This window comes from Ascaphus truei, chromosome 2 (assembly GCF_040206685.1).
Source record: "Ascaphus truei isolate aAscTru1 chromosome 2, aAscTru1.hap1, whole genome shotgun sequence".
Lineage (NCBI taxonomy): Eukaryota > Metazoa > Chordata > Amphibia > Anura > Ascaphidae > Ascaphus > Ascaphus truei.
The window spans coordinates 231,120,923-231,141,206 of record NC_134484.1 but is presented as its reverse complement, the minus strand read 5'-3'; the positions used below and the strand labels follow the sequence as shown (position 1 = coordinate 231,141,206).

At 40.4% G+C, this 20,284-nt stretch overlaps 1 protein-coding gene across 2 annotated transcripts in view; it reads left to right on the top strand.

Annotated features, from left to right (window-relative positions):
- EPB41L4B (erythrocyte membrane protein band 4.1 like 4B) overlaps window positions 1-19,288 on the top strand; it is a 472,815-nt gene extending 453,527 nt beyond the window's left edge. The window contains exons 24-25 of one of the 2 annotated variants that reach the window (XM_075585948.1): window positions 11,899-12,056; window positions 18,227-19,288. In XM_075585948.1, the coding sequence (XP_075442063.1) occupies window positions 11,899-12,056; window positions 18,227-18,296 (228 nt within the window). In that variant the 3' untranslated portion in view covers window positions 18,297-19,288. Of the gene's footprint in view, window positions 1-11,898; window positions 12,057-18,226 lie in introns of those variants that run through there. The other variant, XR_012799153.1, reaches the window with a different exon arrangement.
- Window positions 19,289-20,284: the final 996 nt, after the last annotated feature.

Genomic DNA, 20,284 nt, shown 5'->3' with positions numbered 1-20,284 from the left:
CATTATCACCCAGCACACAGCACTTCCACTGCAGCAAGGGATTCTGGGAAATGACATGCAAATGAGCACACAGTGCCACTTTTTGCTTCAAAAACCATTTTTAACATGGTTCCCTATCGGCTTAAGCTTGCTGCATGGTCACAGCTTTGAGATATATATATATATATATATATATATATATATATATTTTAAAGGGTTTTGTACCCAGAGTAGATAAAACAAGTATGTCTTTGAAATGTTTGATGAAGAACTAGCAAACTCCTTTTCTAATAATCATCATTTTTTCCTTTAATGTATGCATTGTAATGTTTGTTTTGTCCCGAATGCCCATACATCCCCCAAAATCCATGACAAGCTTTTCCCTCCCAATGAGCTCTGAGCTTACTGAAGCTCACTGTAGATTTTTCTCCTTGCTATAAAAAAATTATAGCAAAGCAAAGGAATAGAAGGAGTACACAAGAGATTTGGTAGTGTCCAAGTGTGTTAATTCATCAGAGCGTAACAAGGTAACGTTTCTGGACAAAAGTCCCTTCCTCAGACCAAACAGGAGGTTTTGGGATGCCGGGATCAACGGAAGGTGAGCACCAAATGAAAATACTGAGTTAAACTTTTCAAACAGTGGTGTGCCATCTATACCCTCTTTTTGTATAAAAAAATTATATAATGTTATCTGTTTTATTTAACCCTGATGTCGACAGTGAGAGTGGTACAGATGGTTATTTCACCTTCTAATGATACATGTAATAGGTGTCAATACTCCAGTTTTATTTTATATCATTAATATGTTGCTGGAATTAATCATACATTATCGAGAGACCACTGCAGATTATAACTCCTAAATATATGATACAATTGTCTGGCCAATTTAGGTTTCAAGGCCCAATTAAGTCAAGATGGCAATGTTTATTTAATGGAAGCACTTCCTCTTTAGTTTGGTACATTTTAAGACCAACTTACAATATGTCACAGACATACATTTTTTTATCTTCTCTGCACATGTTCTAAGACAGTCTGAAAGTAATCTTCTTGAACAAGAATTGTTTTTGATTGTTTTTTACACCAAGTGATAAACCAATTCGATATGAGACTCACATTGAACTGTATAAAATACAAACTGATCTAATAATAAAATAGTTCTTTAAGGATAAAAATACCAATAGAGATGTATTGTCCTTCATAGATGTAGCAGGCCTTATTATTCCAATAAACGAGATTATACACACACACACACACACACACACACACACATGCAGCCACTTGTATCTATCGGCTGCCGCATTACGTGCTGGTGAACAGCGTGCCAAAATTTGACTGTCCGCGGCACAGTGCTTGACAGGGGGGAATGACTGATCAGGATTAACACAGTGGGGGACCCTGCTTCTGAATGGGACTCCTGCTGTGTGAATCCTACCGGGCTGCATTAGTACCTATTAGGCTGCGTCCATAGAAGGACAAGCAGCGCTGAGCCCCGGCATCCTCAATGAGGATGTCTTTAGAGGGGGCTCACGCGAGCGTCCGCAGGCGTGCTCAGGAGTTGGATTTTTCAGCCGACAGCCAAAGCTGTTTTTCAGTGCGCTGTCAGCTGAAAACATCCAATCAGTGCGAAGCAGCATCAACGTCACGGCGCCGTAACATCGGCGCCGTGACGTTGACGTCAGTGCTTTGCGTGCGATTGCCCAGTGACGTCACTGCCCCGCCTACCCCTGCCTCCCGATCGCGGACACTGGCTCACCTGCATGGGCATGAAATCGCTCATGCTTGATCAGGTGAGCATCAGCGTCCGCGCGTCAAGCGCTGCTCCACATTCTATGGACTCAGCCTTAGAGGTACGTGGGAGAGCGACTGATTCTGTCTACTCTCACTGCACGTCTCTTTCAGACTGATGCAGCCCGTTAGGATTCACACAGCGGCAGTCCCATTCCGAAGCAGGGACGCCCGCTGTGTTAATCATGATCGGCCATTAGTCTCCTTACTGGGACCCCGCGAACACACAGGATTAGAAACGTACCATTGGCGGAGGGCTGCGCTACCAGCCATGAGGTTACATCTGTATACATATATTTTTTTAAATCTTGAAAAAAAGATGGATTACAATAGCCACAAGTAGAAATTTGCAAAAATGCATTTGTAGGCTTTTTCTAAAATTTTTGACAAATGTATTCTAGCCAAACCAGTTTGTAGACCTTTTAAACTTTCCACTTTCAATTTGGTGTTTCACCAATAAGTCACAGCTCGGTTACAATTCACAAGTGATTCACATTTTCTCCTCTATAGCAAAACCCATATTTCAGGCTCTGGATAGGAGTTAGCATTGAAATTGTTGGCGTATTTTGAATGTGCTGTGACTGAGCTCTAGCTCATGCCAGTTTTGCATGCTTCGCGAATGCAGGTGAAATCTTCACATTGCTCCATTTTCTGCTTGAGTTTCCAATAAATACAAGAGAGTTTAACACAATTGATGCAATGTTTACTCCTCTTCAGATTTGGTGGATTTTTAAAAATGTAAATGTAGTATAAAGAAGTGACACACATAGACATAATTGTATGTAACTCATTAGAATCTGTGCATCATGTATCTTCATAACTCCTATTAATATTCCCTAAAGAGCAATCTGATGAACATGCTTCAATAATTGAAGCAAAGACCATGATACACTGACACGCAAAGTTATAAAATAAAAGTGATACAATTTGAGCCAATTGTTCTCCAAATAATCCTTCCAACATCACCCTCTAACTCTCCAAACATGCGCTGACATGATTAGACAATAAGTATCCTATTGCCAAAGATTTGTATTCTGTTTCCCACTCATTTGTAATTATGTTAAATGTGCAATCCCACCTAGCATGAAATCATCACATACTGTATTCTTTTAATTTGGAGATACATTTTTGTGAGTAATTATCATAATGGCAACCCAAGGCAATTTACTGGAAAGTGCATTGTAACTGAGCGTATGGTTTATGCAGAATCAGCATTGGTTCAGAATTATTTCCTGAAATAGGTTTATGCCCTTAGCTTTGGCTGAGAATATCTGTTAAATATGCACTGTTATTCTTTGCACAGTTATTCTTTTTATTCTTTTTAAGATTAAATTTGCATAGATATTAAATACATGCTAAAATATGAAGCGACCAATAAAACGGTAGTGAAGGTTCCTTCCCTTTATTTCAATCATGCTCTAAGTTGTTTAAATCAGTTAAATTAGTAAATACAGATCGAGCAGACTTGCTGCACCTGTTACCGGAATTACATGAGCTAACACTACTGAGTGAGAGATGGGAATACGTTAGAGAGACGATGGAGAGGGGAGGGACAGTGATAGAGAGGGGGCGGGGGGTGAACACTGAGAGAGGGAGATTGGGGCACTGGCAGAGAGATCAACACAGAGAGTGAGGGGGGAAATTGATTAGCAGAGAGAGATAATCACAGGGAGCACAGGCAGAAATTATTTAATAGTGTGTTCAGTTGTATACAGAATATATCCTGAAGAACGTGTTAGCATATCTCACAGGTATCTTAGGTGTGCTCCACAAGAACATTAAACTGTCAACCAAGAAGTGGAAGTGGTCTGCAAGGGAGAGGGAGCTACTACAGGTATATGCACTCATGTTGGTGCTACATGAAGGATATGCACAGCAATGGCTACAGTATTACAGAACAGGGCAAAAATATTCACTGTGCCATCTGCCAGAGTGCTAGACACAAACTGAATTGAAATAATTTATTTTACAATAAATAAAACTCTACAAATGGCAGGAAGTGATTGCACTTGTCAACCAAATAACACTTTGAAGGTGAACCCACACAATCTCTGTTATTCAGAACAACAGCTCTATAAGTGTGAGCCAAACCACCTGATGGGTGCAGTGTACACTGTCTACTAACAGCATACCTCCAAGGATATCTATTTTGTTGATTGTATTTGTAACCTTGTGTAGCCCTGTTTCCCCCAGACCACAGGAAGCTACCAGTGCTGCTATTGTACCTGTTGGCTCCAGGAGCCTAAGCCTCTGCCATGGAGAGCCTGGGGTGTGTATTTACTCTGGTGCAGCGCCTCCACCTGTGAGGGATCCCAGCAGAGCGGAAGCAGCCTCTCACAGGACATAATAATAAACATGCACACAGTATAAAAATAATGCAACCTTTACTATAACAGTATGTATGATTACGATACGATTAGATACGATACGATTAGAATAGAATAACTCTCCCTTTATCTGGAGTAATATGTGCACAACTGCCCCACGCCTCGCAGGGCCTTTCTCCCCAGAAGTGATTCCCAACACTGTGTCCCACACCGTGTCCACAATAATGCGTAGTACCTTGGTCACTAAACCCACAGTGTCCCCAAAGAACCCACCCTTATAGGCGTGATCAGCGCCTGTGTTTGTACCGGTTTGTTGGTGCACTTGTTGACTATACCTGCCGGGCGCGCCAGCACCCGGTCCGTTGAAACTTCTCAAAGGATTTGCCGATCCACTCTCCTCCACGACGTCGTCAGGGGTGGTCCCACCCGGGTAATGGCTCTCTAGTTCTCTTTGGTGAGGCCTGGTCCCAGACCTCTCCTCAGGGGTTTCAGCACCCGCTGTGTCCCTAACTGAATTAAAGTACTAATGGGATCCGTTTCCTAAACTAAGGCCTGTCCCTATAGCAGCCACAAACTACACACTGACTTAGGGCCTATCTTGGGCCTAAGGGGGGGGGGGGGGGTTGCTGGCCTAGTGCAGAGGCTACTTGCCTCTCTGTACGGACCATCTGTCCCCTACCTCTGCCTGTTACACTCTGCCCCCGTGCTCCCTGTGACGCACATCCTTATTCTTCTCTAAGGATCTCTCTAGCCCTATTGGCTCCCTGGCATCAGGTGGGAAGCTCATAAGGCTCATGGAACTTGTAGTCCCTTCCAAGAGCCTTCCCTGATTGGCCAGCCTTTGCACGCTCTCACTGCGCATGCGCAACATGTAATGGCGCCGACGCTCGACTGCACATGCGTGAGTCCCCACAAGATGGTGCACCATACCAGCAACCGCCAGAGCCTCCGGGGACGCGATCGCCGTCCCGCGCCTGAATCAACCACACCGCCCGCACCCTACCACAGAGCTCTTGAAGGCACGTGCACCTGCGCGCCCCCGCCACCGGCCACAACTCTCCCGACCGCGCAGAGGTGAGCGCAGAAAAAGGGGGGTACAACCTCAGAGGCGGACCTGGCTACACTTGAAAGCACTTCAAGCACAAAGTAATAATATGTACTTATTATACATGTCTAAGGGGTATTTTACCCACTTGTAGTATTTAGCAGTACAATTCATCTAAAGAATTGCCTTGTCTCTCTCTATTCACATTCTAATAGAGATTAAATATAAACACGTTTTCTGACACACATAATTAAAAATAAGGTGAAGCACAGCTGTGACAGTGGTACAAGCCATCAGCTGGTTTAGTTCACATTGCTAGAGCTCTGGGCTAGAACAGCATTGGTTGTGTGGTCTAGTCTTGTTGGGTCTGATGCCATTTCAGTCATTAGGTTGGTGCCTTAAGCTTATTATCAACTCTATATAGTTGGTATGGAATACCTTTTAGGAAGTGTGGGACAGGACTCATTTAAATATATTTTGCATGGCTATAAGAATATAGCACTCCGTGTATCTCAGGTGTGCTCCTTTTTCAGCATTGGCATGTCTCCCTAATTTATTTGGAGGTACGTCTGAGGGGATATATATTTATATATATATATATATATATACACACACAACTGGCAACTGTGAATAAAATTAGAAAGGTTGCGCTCTCCATTAATTGTTGTTTGTTTGCTCTTTGCATCTAAAATAAAAAAAATGTGAAATTGCGGATTGCTCTTTTGGAGAGATTCACGGACCAAAGGAACCAGCGCATCCAAATCCGCAAAAAAATATTTGCCCATTTTTAGTTTTAATGCTGCATACTGTATGTCCAAAGCAAAATGAAATAATAGATATCTTTCAAGCAGTTGATTTTTTCTTGAGCTCAATTTTAAAAAAATGTATTTAAAAAAAAAAAAAAGTGTGTACACAGGTTATATACAGTAGAGGCAACTCTTATTCGAACAAAAACCAGTGGCAATTCCCCAAAAACCCCAGGAAACACCCAGGTACATTCTGAATACATGCCTTAAACTTTCCTTAAACTAGCCCCAGCATTTCTGCATTGATTAATGGCCTATCAGATTAACAGCGGGGGTCCCTGGCAGTCCCATTCAAACTGAATTGGACTGCCAGGGATCCCTGCTGTGTAAATCCTATGGGTCGTTAGTCAATGCAGAAATACCTTAAACGTGCCTCAAACTAGCCCAGAACATACCCAGCACATACCCAGCACATACCCAGAATGTAACCCGGCTAGTTTACGGAAAATGTTAGAATAAACGTTGCCTCTACTGTATGTTGTTATGTTGAAAATTACAGTGGCATTAAAAACTGGTACAGCAGGAGGAACACTATTTTTCCAATTCAGAATGGTACATTAAAATAATATTTCAGCAAAGGAAATACATGATCATTAATGCAAACCAAAATGTACAGTATTGTGAGGCCAAAACAAATGTATGTATGGTAGTGTACTGTATAGAATATTATTATTTGTAAATCTGGGCAAAACTGGAGCATATAATTTTTTTTTGCTTTGATACATTTTTGTTTTTTGCTCTAGTTTTGCCTACGGTAGGTTTTACAGCAAGAGACTTTGATACATGAAATTGATAGGAGTTTTTACCCATTGAACTGTGATAGTGCCAATCAGGGCACTCTGAAACGGAACCTTCCATTAACTTCTACCCGAGTTTCATGAATAACCCCCATAATGTTTAATAAACCCAAACTTATAATCTAAATAATTTCCAAATATTGTTACACAAGCACATTATGCAGTACAAAATAATGTCATACTGCCAAAACAGGTTTTTCTGTGTATTTACACTAAATACATTTCACAGATGGAAATGGAATTATATTGGAATTTCCTTTTATTTATTCATTATCTTTGACTTTCTATTTTTTGCCTCTTTACTTGATTCATTAATTGAAATTCCAACCATTCTTGATTCTAATTGAAATAATGAAGCCTTTTGCTAGCTGAGTTGGACTGGCCTATCGACGACCAAGGGAAATCCCAGGTGGGAAGCAGCATTAGGTGGACTCTCAAGGTTGATGCTTCACTCTATCTATTGCCAGCTGCAATCCCTATATGCAATGAGAGAAAGAAATGGCAGAGCACAACCGGAATCATCCAAAAAAGAGAATTAGGAGGAAAGTGTGTTATCCATAAAAGGGTTTAATAGTCATGGAAGGAAAAAGGCCAAGGCATTACCCTACCAACATGTTTCGTGCTACACAGAGCACTTTATCAAGGCCTTGATAAAGTGATCTGTGTAGCACGAAACATGTTGGTAGGGTAATGCCTTAAAGAAAAGAGGCTGGGGCGCTCCCTTGTTTTTCTAGGCTTGTGATGCTGCCTATGTTGTGATGTATAACCAAATGAAGGGTAGTGTATACTTGCCCTCGTTGTTTTCTGCAGCTGGACCTGTAGAAAAGATAAAGCCCGGAATCTTCTTGTAGTTGCAGTGGAGATGGAGGGTTGGTCAGCGCACGGGATTTCGCTCAAAAGATGAAATGAGAAGATAAGGAACACGTAATTAGTGTTTAGGTAGCCAAACAGTATAGTATACAGTGATAAAAGTTGTCTCATAAAATATTGAATAAAATTCTTAAATAAAATTCTTAAATAAAATTCTTAAATAAAAATCTTAAATAAAATTCTGTGGTTAATTGATCAATTTGTGAGCAGATCTAAGTTGGGGGTAAGTGAGATAAAAAGGGTGGTATGAGCGGGTGATCAGCAGGCTTTTGTATAGCCTGCTGTCTGTCAGAGGTTTGAATGGGATAGTTGTGCTGGTTTGCAGAATCTAACAGGCAGTCTTTCTTTAGCAGAGTGCTGCCAGAAACAATGGATAGCTTCCTCACCCTCCCAATGGAGGCTTATCTCCCGGGTGCCCAAATTAGAAGAAAAAGGGCCGAACACGGTGGGTAAGCAAAATGGGATTTATTAAGTACAAAAACAGTAAAAAACAAGGTACAGTAACACTCACGATACAGCTTAGGCAGCAGCCCAGCATCAGCCCGATCGTCCGGTCTTACTCCTCTCACCAGTGTGCCTCCCGTGATCGCGTCCGATGGCGGGACTGGAAGAGGAGGGCTTACCGGATGTCAGCAGGCTGGCTGGGTCCTTCAGTCAATGGGCTCCGGCAGGGAACTACGCGTTTCGCAGTGATGATTCATCAGGTTCCTGCCGGATGCCCTGTGTCTTCCCTTCTTATAGGCTTGAAACCCAATTGATTGTTTGATTGCAATCAATTAGTGCTGATATAATTACATGGTATAAAAACATGGTATAAAAACAACCTTTATTCATTATTGGGTGTTGGACTTATCGTTCAATGATTGTATAAGGTGATTAAAAGTGGCAGAAATGTAGATGCATGATTTGGTTGCGCTTTAAACAGTAACAATAATATGTTAAGCAGTTAATCATGTACACATGGCATCAATTTCCGAGAGATCTACTCTGCAGAAATTGATGCCATGTGTACATGATTAACTGCTATAACATACTTTACTGTTTGGCTACCTAAACACTAATTACGTGTTCCTTATCTTCTCATTTCATCTTTTGAGGGTAATGCCTTGCCTTTTTCCTTCCATGACTATTAAATGTTTTATGGATAACGCACTTTCCTCCTAATTCTCTTTTTTGGATGATTCCGGTTGTGCTCTGCCATTTCTTTCTCTCATTGCATCCTATCTCCAAGGACAGAGGCACACCTTGAAGGTCTGACAGGATCAACATGGACGCTGCAGCAGATTTGTGAGTTTTTTCTGCTTGCTACATGGTCATATTATTCTACCAAGGGATTAGGGTATTGTTTATTGGGGTGATTATTAGCCTTTGGGTTCCTGGACAACTTGAGTGCCATCTATGCTGGTTTACCAACTATGATACCACACCCAGTACCCTCCCTACAATCAAGATCACATCCCAGACCTCACACAGGATTCATCACCATTATTCTATTATTATTATAGCTGTACACTGTTCTTAGCACCTCACAATCCCTATATGGTAGCTCCCTTCGGCATTTGGTCTCTGAGTTCAGCAGCACAGAGATTGGACATATGATGCCTCTTTCAGCTAGCATCCTGTGATACCCAGCATGCCTCTTGGGATCGTATTTTGAAAAATAATGCAGGAGATCTGAGGAAGCTATGGCGATTGCTGCTGGCAACACGAGGGGGAAGATTAAAGCACATCATCCACATATGCAGGAGGTGGCAACTGGGTGAAAAGGGAAACAGTGGGGCGGGGGAAGACACAGAAAAAAAACCCTTGTAGTCCTGGAAGGTTATACCTGTCAGTGTAAGGTGAAAAGTGTGCATGACAGGAGGTAGAGAAGCATACTGTAGTTTGTTGCAATGGTAAGTTTGAAAGGGGGAGTAGATTGGTGGGCTGGTGGTCAGAGGGTGGAGTTACAGAGCTTTATGGGGTGACATAGCAAGGAAAGGCAGTTAGTAGGGAACAATGGGCTGGGTAACCTTTTGTAAACGTTTTATCTGATTGTTTGCCTTCAGCTAATGTAGCCATGCTAAAAGCAAATGTCTAGAAAGGAGTTACAAATTGCATTTCATAAGGGTCTCTGGGGAAGTGTTTGTCATCCAAGGGTTTTATTAACCCTAGCTTACCTTGTCCTTATCAGAGAGCCATTAAAGATAACAGGAGGAAGAGAGGTGAGGTGGGGCTCCGGCTCTATAAATTCATATTGAATACACAACATACAAAAGAGGAAATCAAATACCTCCCAAATCTTACCGTACCACCTTACTTACCAACCAAATTAAAAAAAAAATCAAAATACTAATAGTTCTCTGATATGGGTAAAAGAGGCATAAATCACCCAGATATAACCCCTTAAACATGTCACTGGCATTATTTCACTTTGAACCTGGGGAGGGAACTGCCCCTTTAAAACGAACAATTTTGTTGCATGCAGCTAGGAAAGCCCAAGTGTCAGAAGGGGAAATGGCAAAAGAAAGGTTGGAGTATACGTTGGCATGCATGTATTAGTATATTCATGATTGTGTGTATGAGTATATTTATATACTGCATTAGTGCATGTATCAGTGTATGTGCATCAATAAATACATGACTGCGTGCATGTACATGTAACGGTGTTTCCCCCACCCAGTGGGAGATTTGTCCATTACCACGGTGTATGGTGCATATACTTGCTGGCAACAGGAGGGCTGAGTCATCTGCTGATGGTAGTGGGGACACAGGATCAGGCTTCTGGCGTTCATACCCTACACATTCTTTAGCAGTGCAGCGCCTCCATCTGCCGTAGGCTCCAGGAACTGAAGGTGATCTCCCACAATAGAACTTATTACTTTTCCCCCCAGTAAGGTCACGCACCAGGCAGGAGGTATATAACAACAGGAATGGTTTATTCACTCTGTACAGCACAGTTACATGGCAGGATTCTGCCCAATGCAGTACTCTCACTGAATAATGGTCCCTGGACCGTCACTACAGGCCAAGGGCAATGCAGCCATCCTAGCTCTTCCCCACCTCCCAGGCAGAGGTATGGTCCACATTCACTCTCCCCTGGATGGAAGAGCACGTGGGAAGGCCCCAATCTCAGGCTCCCTGTTGTGTGACCTGCCTTCCTCAGAGGGGGAAGGAACTACTAACTTTAGGGTGGTCCTGCCCTTAAGTACAGCCAGGAGGCGGGAACCCTGCTTTCCCAGTTACAACAGGATGTACCACCCCCTGCTGTCACTCAAGTGCAGTACCAAAGTGGAGGGGAAAAACCCCATAACAACTAATGGTAACCTGATTGTACCAGGGTTTACTGCCAGCCCAAGGCAGAATAGTAGCCATCAGGTGACCTGGATACATACATATGCACCAGTACAAGTCCTGGGAATTTGGTTCCTTGATGCCCCCATACTGAACAACGGCAATTTGTTTAGTCCCACACTATGTTAGCAACTGTTCATGTACTTCCTATAAGAAAGATTATTTTGAAAATACAGTAAACAGGGAAACAAATGTTGGGGTTTTTATTTGTTAATTGATGAATGGTGTACATATGCACAAAAACGTAAATTATACTTAAAAAGACACTATAAATATTGTCTTTAGCGGAACTGTTCATAAACTGATAAACCCCTGACTCCACAAGGACGAAAGAAGGATGGTGAGTAGAAATGACTGCTTGATATGAGCTCAGCAGCTGACACCAGTATCTTCTCCCTTAACATTGGATGACAGGTGTTATTATGGATGTAATGTGGATGATGTGTAAAGATGTTAGTGGTTTGTTGCAAAGGATTCCTGAAAGAATATGGTCTTTTCATTCAATCTTATTCTCACTTGCTGACATTACACATCGGGGAACTAGCAATGCTGTATAAGACCTTACTACAGTAAAAGGCTTCAAATAGTGTTATCAAAGTCATTAGAAGGTTCTCAAGTCTTTCTACTGAAAGAGGAAAACTATGCACAGAAATGACATAAAAATAGAAGTGGTGTTTTGTACCCACGTTTCATCAAAATACTATTTTAATCTTCGAGTTCAAACATTGAAGTTATACATTTTGGCAAATAAGGCAAAATTAATAATAACAGTTGTTTTTAATGAAAAAAGTAACATAACAGGTGGTATTTCATGTTTCGATTCTCTCTGCCTGGGACCTAATAGAATGTGTAGTACAGTAGGCCTGCAATAGTTATCCTGTTCCGGTAATTTTAATCTGTTGATGTTTAAAAAGCAAACAAAAAAAACCAAAATATCATTTTTTTTTTTTCTCTAGGAAGATTTATTAGAGACTCCACTGCAACAATACTCTGCTATGCAGTCATCCCCAACGAGATTGTCACCAGCAACTCATATGGTACCAGGGAGGCCACTGGTGAACCAAGCACAAATAATGCAGACAAGCCACTCATCGCACATTTCATTGGTGGACAGGTATAGTGTACAAATGTATTCGTGTCACCCATATTATTCCTGATAGCAGCCCGCTTATTAAATTTAGTGAAAACACTAACCCAATCAATGCTTGTGAAGTTTTGAAAGAACACAGCAAGATTCTGATGAAACTCTTCATGGTGGCCATCTTTAGGGGTCTACACTAATACTACAGTAATTTACATCATATTTTCCCAAAACAGAAAACTACCAAAGGATCTAACAATTAAGAATGTAGACAGGAGAAAAAAAATCATTTTGCAGAACAAATACATTTGCAAATATATACGGAAATAAAGTCAATGAACTTGGTGTTTCCAAACTGTATGGGGATTCTTGGGGATTTTTTTCAAATACTTTATTGGCAATTAGAGATTAGGCAAGTCTTATGTGATTTTCTTCTAAGATTATATATTGACACCTATATTTGCATGGCATTGAAATGGAAATATGTACAGTATACTGTATCTATGGGATTGTGTAAGAGATGTATGCGATGGAGACTGTTTTTAAGGGGAAATTAATATAAGGCTTTATTGCCTGTTCCTTTATACAATAGAGCAAACAAAAATATACATAAAACAACAAACACCTATCCCTGTGTAAGGGCTAACTTACTTCCCCAGTCCCTCTCTGCAATGCTGTGGGCGAAAAGCCCCCTATCCACTTATCACCTCAAAGTCTCAGCGGTACCCTTAGGTCAGTGAAGGTCAGGCCCTTCAGGTCAGTGGTGTTCAGGTAGATGTCTGCTTGAGTGTCCAGGGACAGAGGTCTGGTCCCCTTTTGTCTTGCTCTCAGAACACAGCCCTCCTTTTCCTTATGTCAGCTCCATTGTGAGCTAAAGAAATCTCTTTCCTGTTTCCAACAGGAGGCTTTATTTAGAGCTCTAATGTGGCCAGGTTGAGTCTAGTTAATTGCCTGTCTGCAATTAACCAGCTCCCTGCTGGATTCAGAGGGTGGTTATTTCAAACAGTGATAAGTCCCTGTTACAGACTGCTTATGCTAAACATTTGTAAATATATATTCCCATAAGCGACACTTATAGAAAATCAGTCAGAACATAAATGTCTGTGTTTTACCAGGCAGATAAAACTCCCAATCAATTCCATATATATTTTGTAATCAATTTATTTTGTAAATATGTAAAACATCTAATTATTCTCATCACAACTGTTTTCTTTAAACATGTTGGGATTTATTCATAACTCTCCAGTTATTAAATGTACAGTAGTCTTTGAGAGTTAAACAGTCCGGGAATTCAGTGTACATCTCAGGTTTTTTTTATGTACATTATTCCATGCAAGCAAGAATGATCTTTTATTACTGTAATACGTCTTTTGCTTGCTTACATATATTGTGAGACATATTCATTTTATTTCTTACTCTTTCAAGTCCGCATTATAACTAAGTCTTGCTATAAGAACAATTATTTAGTCCGTTACGTATGAGCGGTTATATATGTAGCACTGTTTCCCACCAGTCGGAGATATACAGCTTCTGCTACCTGGGGTGTTGTGCGAGTACATGTTAGGGGCAGGAGATCTGTGCTGATCTGCAGTGATAGAGAGATCAAGACAGGCTTAAGTTCTTCTCATGGTGTGTAGTGCCTCCAGTCTTAGTGGGCTCCAGGGTGGCCGGGGGTCAGTCCCCACTATTGCACACTTCTTCCGTCCTGCCCAGGGACTGATACTTAGACAGGAGTATGATGAACAAGGGTCTTTATTCTGGCAATCACTGCAGATGTTCCACATACAGCGGTGCAGGGCCTCAAAGGCTCCAGGCCTCTGGATGATGCTTGCCCCAGATAGTACAGGGCATCTGCTGGGTTTCAATCAGATGTTCCCCCAGCCCCCAGGGCTGGGGGTGGGCATGCTCATCCCCGATGGGAGAGGCTCACAGCCCTACTGGTCTCTTCCTCCTCCAGACCAGGACTGACTAAATTTGGCACTGCCCCTCATCAGTAACCAGAAGGGGCAGGCTCATGGTCTATACCTATCCCTTATAGGCTTACACAGGCCATGAGTCACCACCTTACCATTAGAGAGGAGCAAGTAGGGGGGGGGCGGTCACAAGCCCACATAATTAACCTGTCACAGCCTGCAGCTAGCAGGAACTTGCATAACAGGGGGAAAGACAGGCAGAATAGACAAACCCTGTTACACTTATCAATAAGCAAATGTAGTTATTGTTTTTTCATAGTTCATTTTTTTTTAAATAATGAGTTTTCATAGATGGTACATTTATATTAAACTACTATTACAGATGCCCCATGGTTAGGTATTTTCAATTAATTTCAACTATAGCTTTAAAGTATACATTAATGTTTTCTCATTGATGTGCTGATGCTATATTCTTTGGCTATTAGAGCTATGTGTTAGTGTAAATGTGTGGTACTCATCGTATTATTATTAACATGCTTTCTGCTAGTGCGAGCTTCCACTCACAATGCACTGTTATTTTAATTGGGTCAAGAAAGTGCTAGAGTACCATGTTGATCCCTAAAAAGGTATCATAACCTACAATTAATCTATATTTCTCCAGGATCAATGTAGCTACTTGAACATTGAATTTGAGTACTGTGCAAATTATTGCAATATGGCTAATCTTCTGTAATTAGGGGGACAAGGATCCTCCAGAAAAAGGAATAGGCTCCAAAAACAACGGGATCTATGCATCAAGAAAATAGTCAAAGATTACGAATTTGTGTAAAATAAAATAGATTTTTTTCTGTCTGAAGCTCAGCATTTGTACTATTCTGCACTAAAAAAGGACTTGCACCCCCTTTAAGGAGCAGACATACCAAAAAATGGCGTAACTAAGATGAATACATAGACTGCCAGGAGCAAGTATATTTCCGTGCAATAAATTCATTTAATTGTATATAATTGCACACAATCCATAAAATTCAAACAAAACAACCGTGATAAAAGCGCGTGCCTGGGGCGATTGGCCACGTTCATGCCGCGTGGAGTACAGCACTGCACGCGAAAACGGTGCCGTGATACCTTAAAAAAAGCGGCCGCTGCATCTGTATTTATTTATCGATTAATGATTGGCTTCTTCCAGGTTACATAGTTACATACTGTAGATACATTATATAGTAGAGGAAGTTGAAAAAAGACATATGTTCATCAAGTTCAGCCTATGCTAAATTTAGACTATAGTTACTTATCCTATATTTGCAGTTACAGTATTTTGGTCCAGAGGATGAAAAAAAATCAAAAATCCAGTGACATATCATCCAATTATGTCTCATAAGGGGAAAATTAAATTCCTTCCTGACATCAAATAATGGCAATCAGATTTGCCCTGGATCAACATCCTTCCCATGTTTACTTATTTGGTACAGTATATCCCTGTATACTTGTCCTTTTTAAGAAGATATCCAACCTTTTTTAAACAGATCTATTGTATCTATTGTATCTGTATCAGTCTCCATGAGTAATGAATTCCACATTTTAACTGCCCTTTCTGTAAAGAACCCTTTCCTTTTTTGCTGGTGAAATCTCCTTTCCTGCACTCTTAAGGGATGCCCTTGAATTGTGTCCCCAAATATAAATGTATATAGTTATCATATCCCCTCTTAGATGCCTCTTTTTTTTTTTTTATAAACTTATTCTTTATTTGTTTTTTTGTTTTGTTAAGAAAAATGGGGAGTGGGATACAAAACACAAAAAGGGGAACATGTTATTTGCATATCACATACAGTTGTATCAAGTGAATAACACATTCAATGGGGAGACAATAATGACATCACTGTTATTACAGCGTTTAAAGTAGTGAATACAGAAAATTAACTCAAAAGACTTAAAAGGGAAAAAAGAAAAAGAGGGAAATGTCATTGCTTTTAGAATATTCATTTCTTTTGTTGTCACACCGGCTTAACCTCCATGCATTTATAGAGTATCCGAATCTGGATACTGGATACCCTCCAGGCTCACCTCTGCATTTTATACAATTACGATTCCTTATCACACCAGGGTTGTCTCAATAGTGAAGCTCTTGTTATTTATTGTTATATATTTTTTTAGTTTTTATTTTTTTATTAATTTCCTTAGCTTGTGTGTTTTTACCCCACCTATTTTTTGGTTTTCAGGACTGGAGAGTAGCTCTCGAAAGATATCTATTCCCTATATAGGTTCTCCACGGTTCCCAGACGTCTATGTATTTCTGTACTGTGTCGTTTTGTATCCCCGTCAGTTTTTCCATAAGACAGATCCTCCATAATCTCGCTTTTACAGCGTGTATGGCCGGCTGCTGTTCCTGTTTCCAGTCTTTGGCTATTTCGCATCTGGCAGCTGTATATATGTGTGTCAGGAGTTTGTCGTCAGTTTTTTCTATGCTTTCAATTGGTCTGCATAGTAGTACCTTCCAGGGGTCTAGGGGGAAGTCATACCCGAGAATTGTCTGAGCCATATCATGTGTGGCTCTCCATAGCTTTGTTACCTTTGGGCACGTCCACCACATATGTATAAACGATCCCTGCTGGCCACACCCCCTTGTACACACTGGGGACACTGCCCACATTATATAGATCCAAACAGTCAGGGGGGCTAGCTTTGCCACACTTGTGGCAATATTATCAAGCGGCGCATGTAAGCCAACTGGTTCACTGGCATGCACATAAACGGAAGAAAAAGTGGGTGGAAATTGAGTCCGATGTGATATCTGGGTCATCCATAGAAATGATACTGTGGTTAACAAAGAAAGAAAGACCAGCACTGATGGTGCCCCTGGAATCTATCACACACTCGCTAGCCATGTGGGATTCATTGAAACTTAAACATGGGCTATCCACCAACAAATCTCAGTTGACACCACTATTTGACAATATTAGCTTTATCCCGGGCACGGAGCCAACAGCGTTTAAAGAATGGTGCAAGGCAGATATCATAAGGGTAAAAGATCTGTGGGCAAACAATGCTATTAAGACGTTTGAGGTAGTAAAGAGAGACTATGGCCTCCCTGATTCGGCCTTTTTTAGGTATCTTCAATTGAGGGACCACATACAGAAGACAGGTCCGTATAGCGATTTCACAACATTTGAGGATTTGTGCCTCATGGGGGAGGACAAAAAGGGCCTAATCTCTAAAGTTTACAGCATACTTGCAGACGGTAAACAGGAATTGGAGATAAAGCCCAAATGGAGGGCGAGGTGGGAAGAAGAGCTGGGAGAACTAGATCAAGAGCAGTGGGATAACATATTTGAAGGAATAGCAAAGAGCTCCACATGTGTATTAATAAAGGAAAATGCATATAAAATGCTCCACCAATGGTACTACACCCCACTACGATTGTCCAAATTTTCTAGAAACATGTCCCTAGATGCCTCTTTTTTAATGTAAACAAATCTCAATTAGATTGCCTCTCCACATAAATCCGATTATCCATTCCCTTTATTAATTTGGTGGCTCTTCTCTGAACATTTTCTAGTTCTATAATGTACTTTTTATGAAGCGGTGCCCACATTTGTACTTCATATTAAATGTGTGGTGTTACTAATGCTTTATAGAGGGGCTTAATTGTGCTTACTTCCCTTCCAGTTAATACCCTGTTTAATGTGGTTAGGTAGGTATGATTTGATCCCCAAATATTAAACTGTATTCCTTCAGTTAAAGGTGCTGCATTATACTATAGTAGCACTAAATATTATTACACTATTTAACATATGCTAGCCAAATTTAGCCAATTGGAATTTAGATGTGCCAAAGAGGAAGTCTGTCTGGATAGCAATGCGTGCTCCCGGTAGTGACCAGGGGAAGGAGCGAAGCTGGGCAGCCTGGTGGGGGAAAGTGGTTGGTGAGAGCAAGATAATCCATGGAGGGTAAAAAGAAAAGATGAGCCAGTCACATGATCTTAGCTTCCCTGGGGAGGATGGCTGGGTGCATGAACGTAGCTTGACTAGGGAGGGATGATGGCTCGGCACGGGAAGTGTAGGTTACCCGGATATAAGGATGAGGGGCTGTAGGGAAAGGCAAGAGAGCGACCCAGGTTGTAAAATTTTAATGAGAACATATAAATTAAAAATGCCATGCTGGTTGAAAAAAATCTCTCAATAAAAAAATATATATATTTTGAATTCCAATGACTGAAGTTGAAACTAATTGTGAGACAAATCCTCCTATGCTATTAATATTTTGCTGTCTAATATATACATATTTTTGTTTTAGTGCTGAGGCGCTTAGGCGTGAACTTGAAAGAGAAAAGATGATGAAAAGACTTTTGATGACAGAACTATGAAATCCCTGTGTTCAACATGAGAATACTGGACTGGGGCCTGTTGAGTGCCTTCTGTCTTTTTACATTCCACTGTGTTCTTAAGGCAATGCATCGAGGAAAGGGGTACACGAATGGGTGTTACACTAATGCTAAAGATAGTTTGAAATACATTAAGAACACAAAAGTATTGCATGTAAAAAATAAAAAAAGTTGATCTCTACAGATGTTTATCCTGTATATATTTTTGTAAATAATTTAACAGAGATTAACACTGTGCAGAATATTTTAATAGCTAAAAAAAGCAAAAACATCACATGTATTATTATACACATACTCTATCCATTTGTTTGCTTAGTATTTATCAGTAAGGCAGTATAAGTATAAAGTCAGTATAAATTGCTATTCTTTCAAAAGCCAGTGACTTCTACATACAGTGTCACATTGCAGATGAGGTGTTACAGCACGTTGAGAATCCCAGATTCTGTTCCTCTTAAGTACTTACAGTATACAGTAACGTGCATCTTTGAGGAAAGACAAAAAGGGCATATATCTGTTTCCCTGGTACAAAAATAGTAAATCCCAAACATCTGGAAAAATACGACAACTATTGCTTTTATCGGGATTATGTGCCATTTTTACCACCAGTTTTGCACCTGCTAATCTCTGATAAATGCCCAATTATGTGTATTTTCTATGTGTAGTGCTTTCTGAAATATCTAAAACTGTTGGATTACTCTTTTATATGTTTCTTAGTAGGAAATATTTTACATCATATCCTATCACTTGGCTATTATAGCATGATGGATACAATGTGTACTATTTTTTAACGTGCATGGAGGCTCTTTATGGTATCTGTGAGTAATTTGTCTTCTGGTCTTTAATGTAAAATGAACAGATAATATTTTTCTTGAAGTGAATACAAAGTCAAATACTACATGTATTCATATTAAATACGTTGAGGTCATCTATCAAAGGATTTTCAAGATTTGCACTGAAAAAGAAACATCAAAAGGTTCATCAAAGAAACGTTTCCTTTGAAAGTGATGGGAATTTGTTCTTTGATAAAACTGGTGTTGTTTTAACTATGGATTAAAAAAAACTTTGATAAAATGAATATGTTCATAACTGAGTCTTTATTAACAGAAAATCAATGAGCAGAAATGGATGCTTGTGTAAGTAAATATCATGCTTGAGACAGCAGTGGGTCTCAATGTTGCAGGTTACATTTTTCCAATCATCTCAACATATCACAAGGCTTTCTATAAAACAAGTTGCATTTATTAAAGGTGAAAAAATGTAGCTCAGACTGTACCGGTTCAAAGTGCTACCAAACCCATGCTAGCGCAGTCACAAACAGGAAATCAGGGGTGAGCACTCATTCAACCATAGCAATATGTAATAATCTTTTCTTACTGTTATTCAAGCTCTGGCTCCACTACTGTGTAGACTGGATTTGGATCCCAGCCCTCCTTCATTAAAGGTGTAGTTCACTTTTGTTCCAAGGAAACAAAACTGTCCCAGATTCACTAAAGCAAATCTGACCGCGTGCTTCTTTCCCAGAGAAAAACTACAGCAGAGTTTTGATTAATGATCAGAACCAGGTACAATTTTAATCATGTAACAATACGTGTATAATCGATTATTTCACAGGTTATTCACTATGAATTTCTTTTATTCTGGGAGATTTCAGCTCCATTTAAATAAATCAAATAAATGGAGCTAAAATTGCCACAGAAGATTACTTTATAGAATATTTAATACTTTCACAGTTTCAATATTTACATAAAATCAATTTTTGTTACATCAAGTCAGTCTCTCGCTGACATCCATTTCCTCCCTTCCTCCCTTCCTCTCTCTGACCATCACCTCATCTCATTTTCTCTCTCTCACTTCTACCCTTTTCCACCTCCATCTCCCCCTCGTTACTGCAGAGATAGAGAACTATTAACCTACCAGCTTTTGATTCAACTTTATGCTCCTCCCTCTCCTCTCGCAGCTCTGCTCCAGAC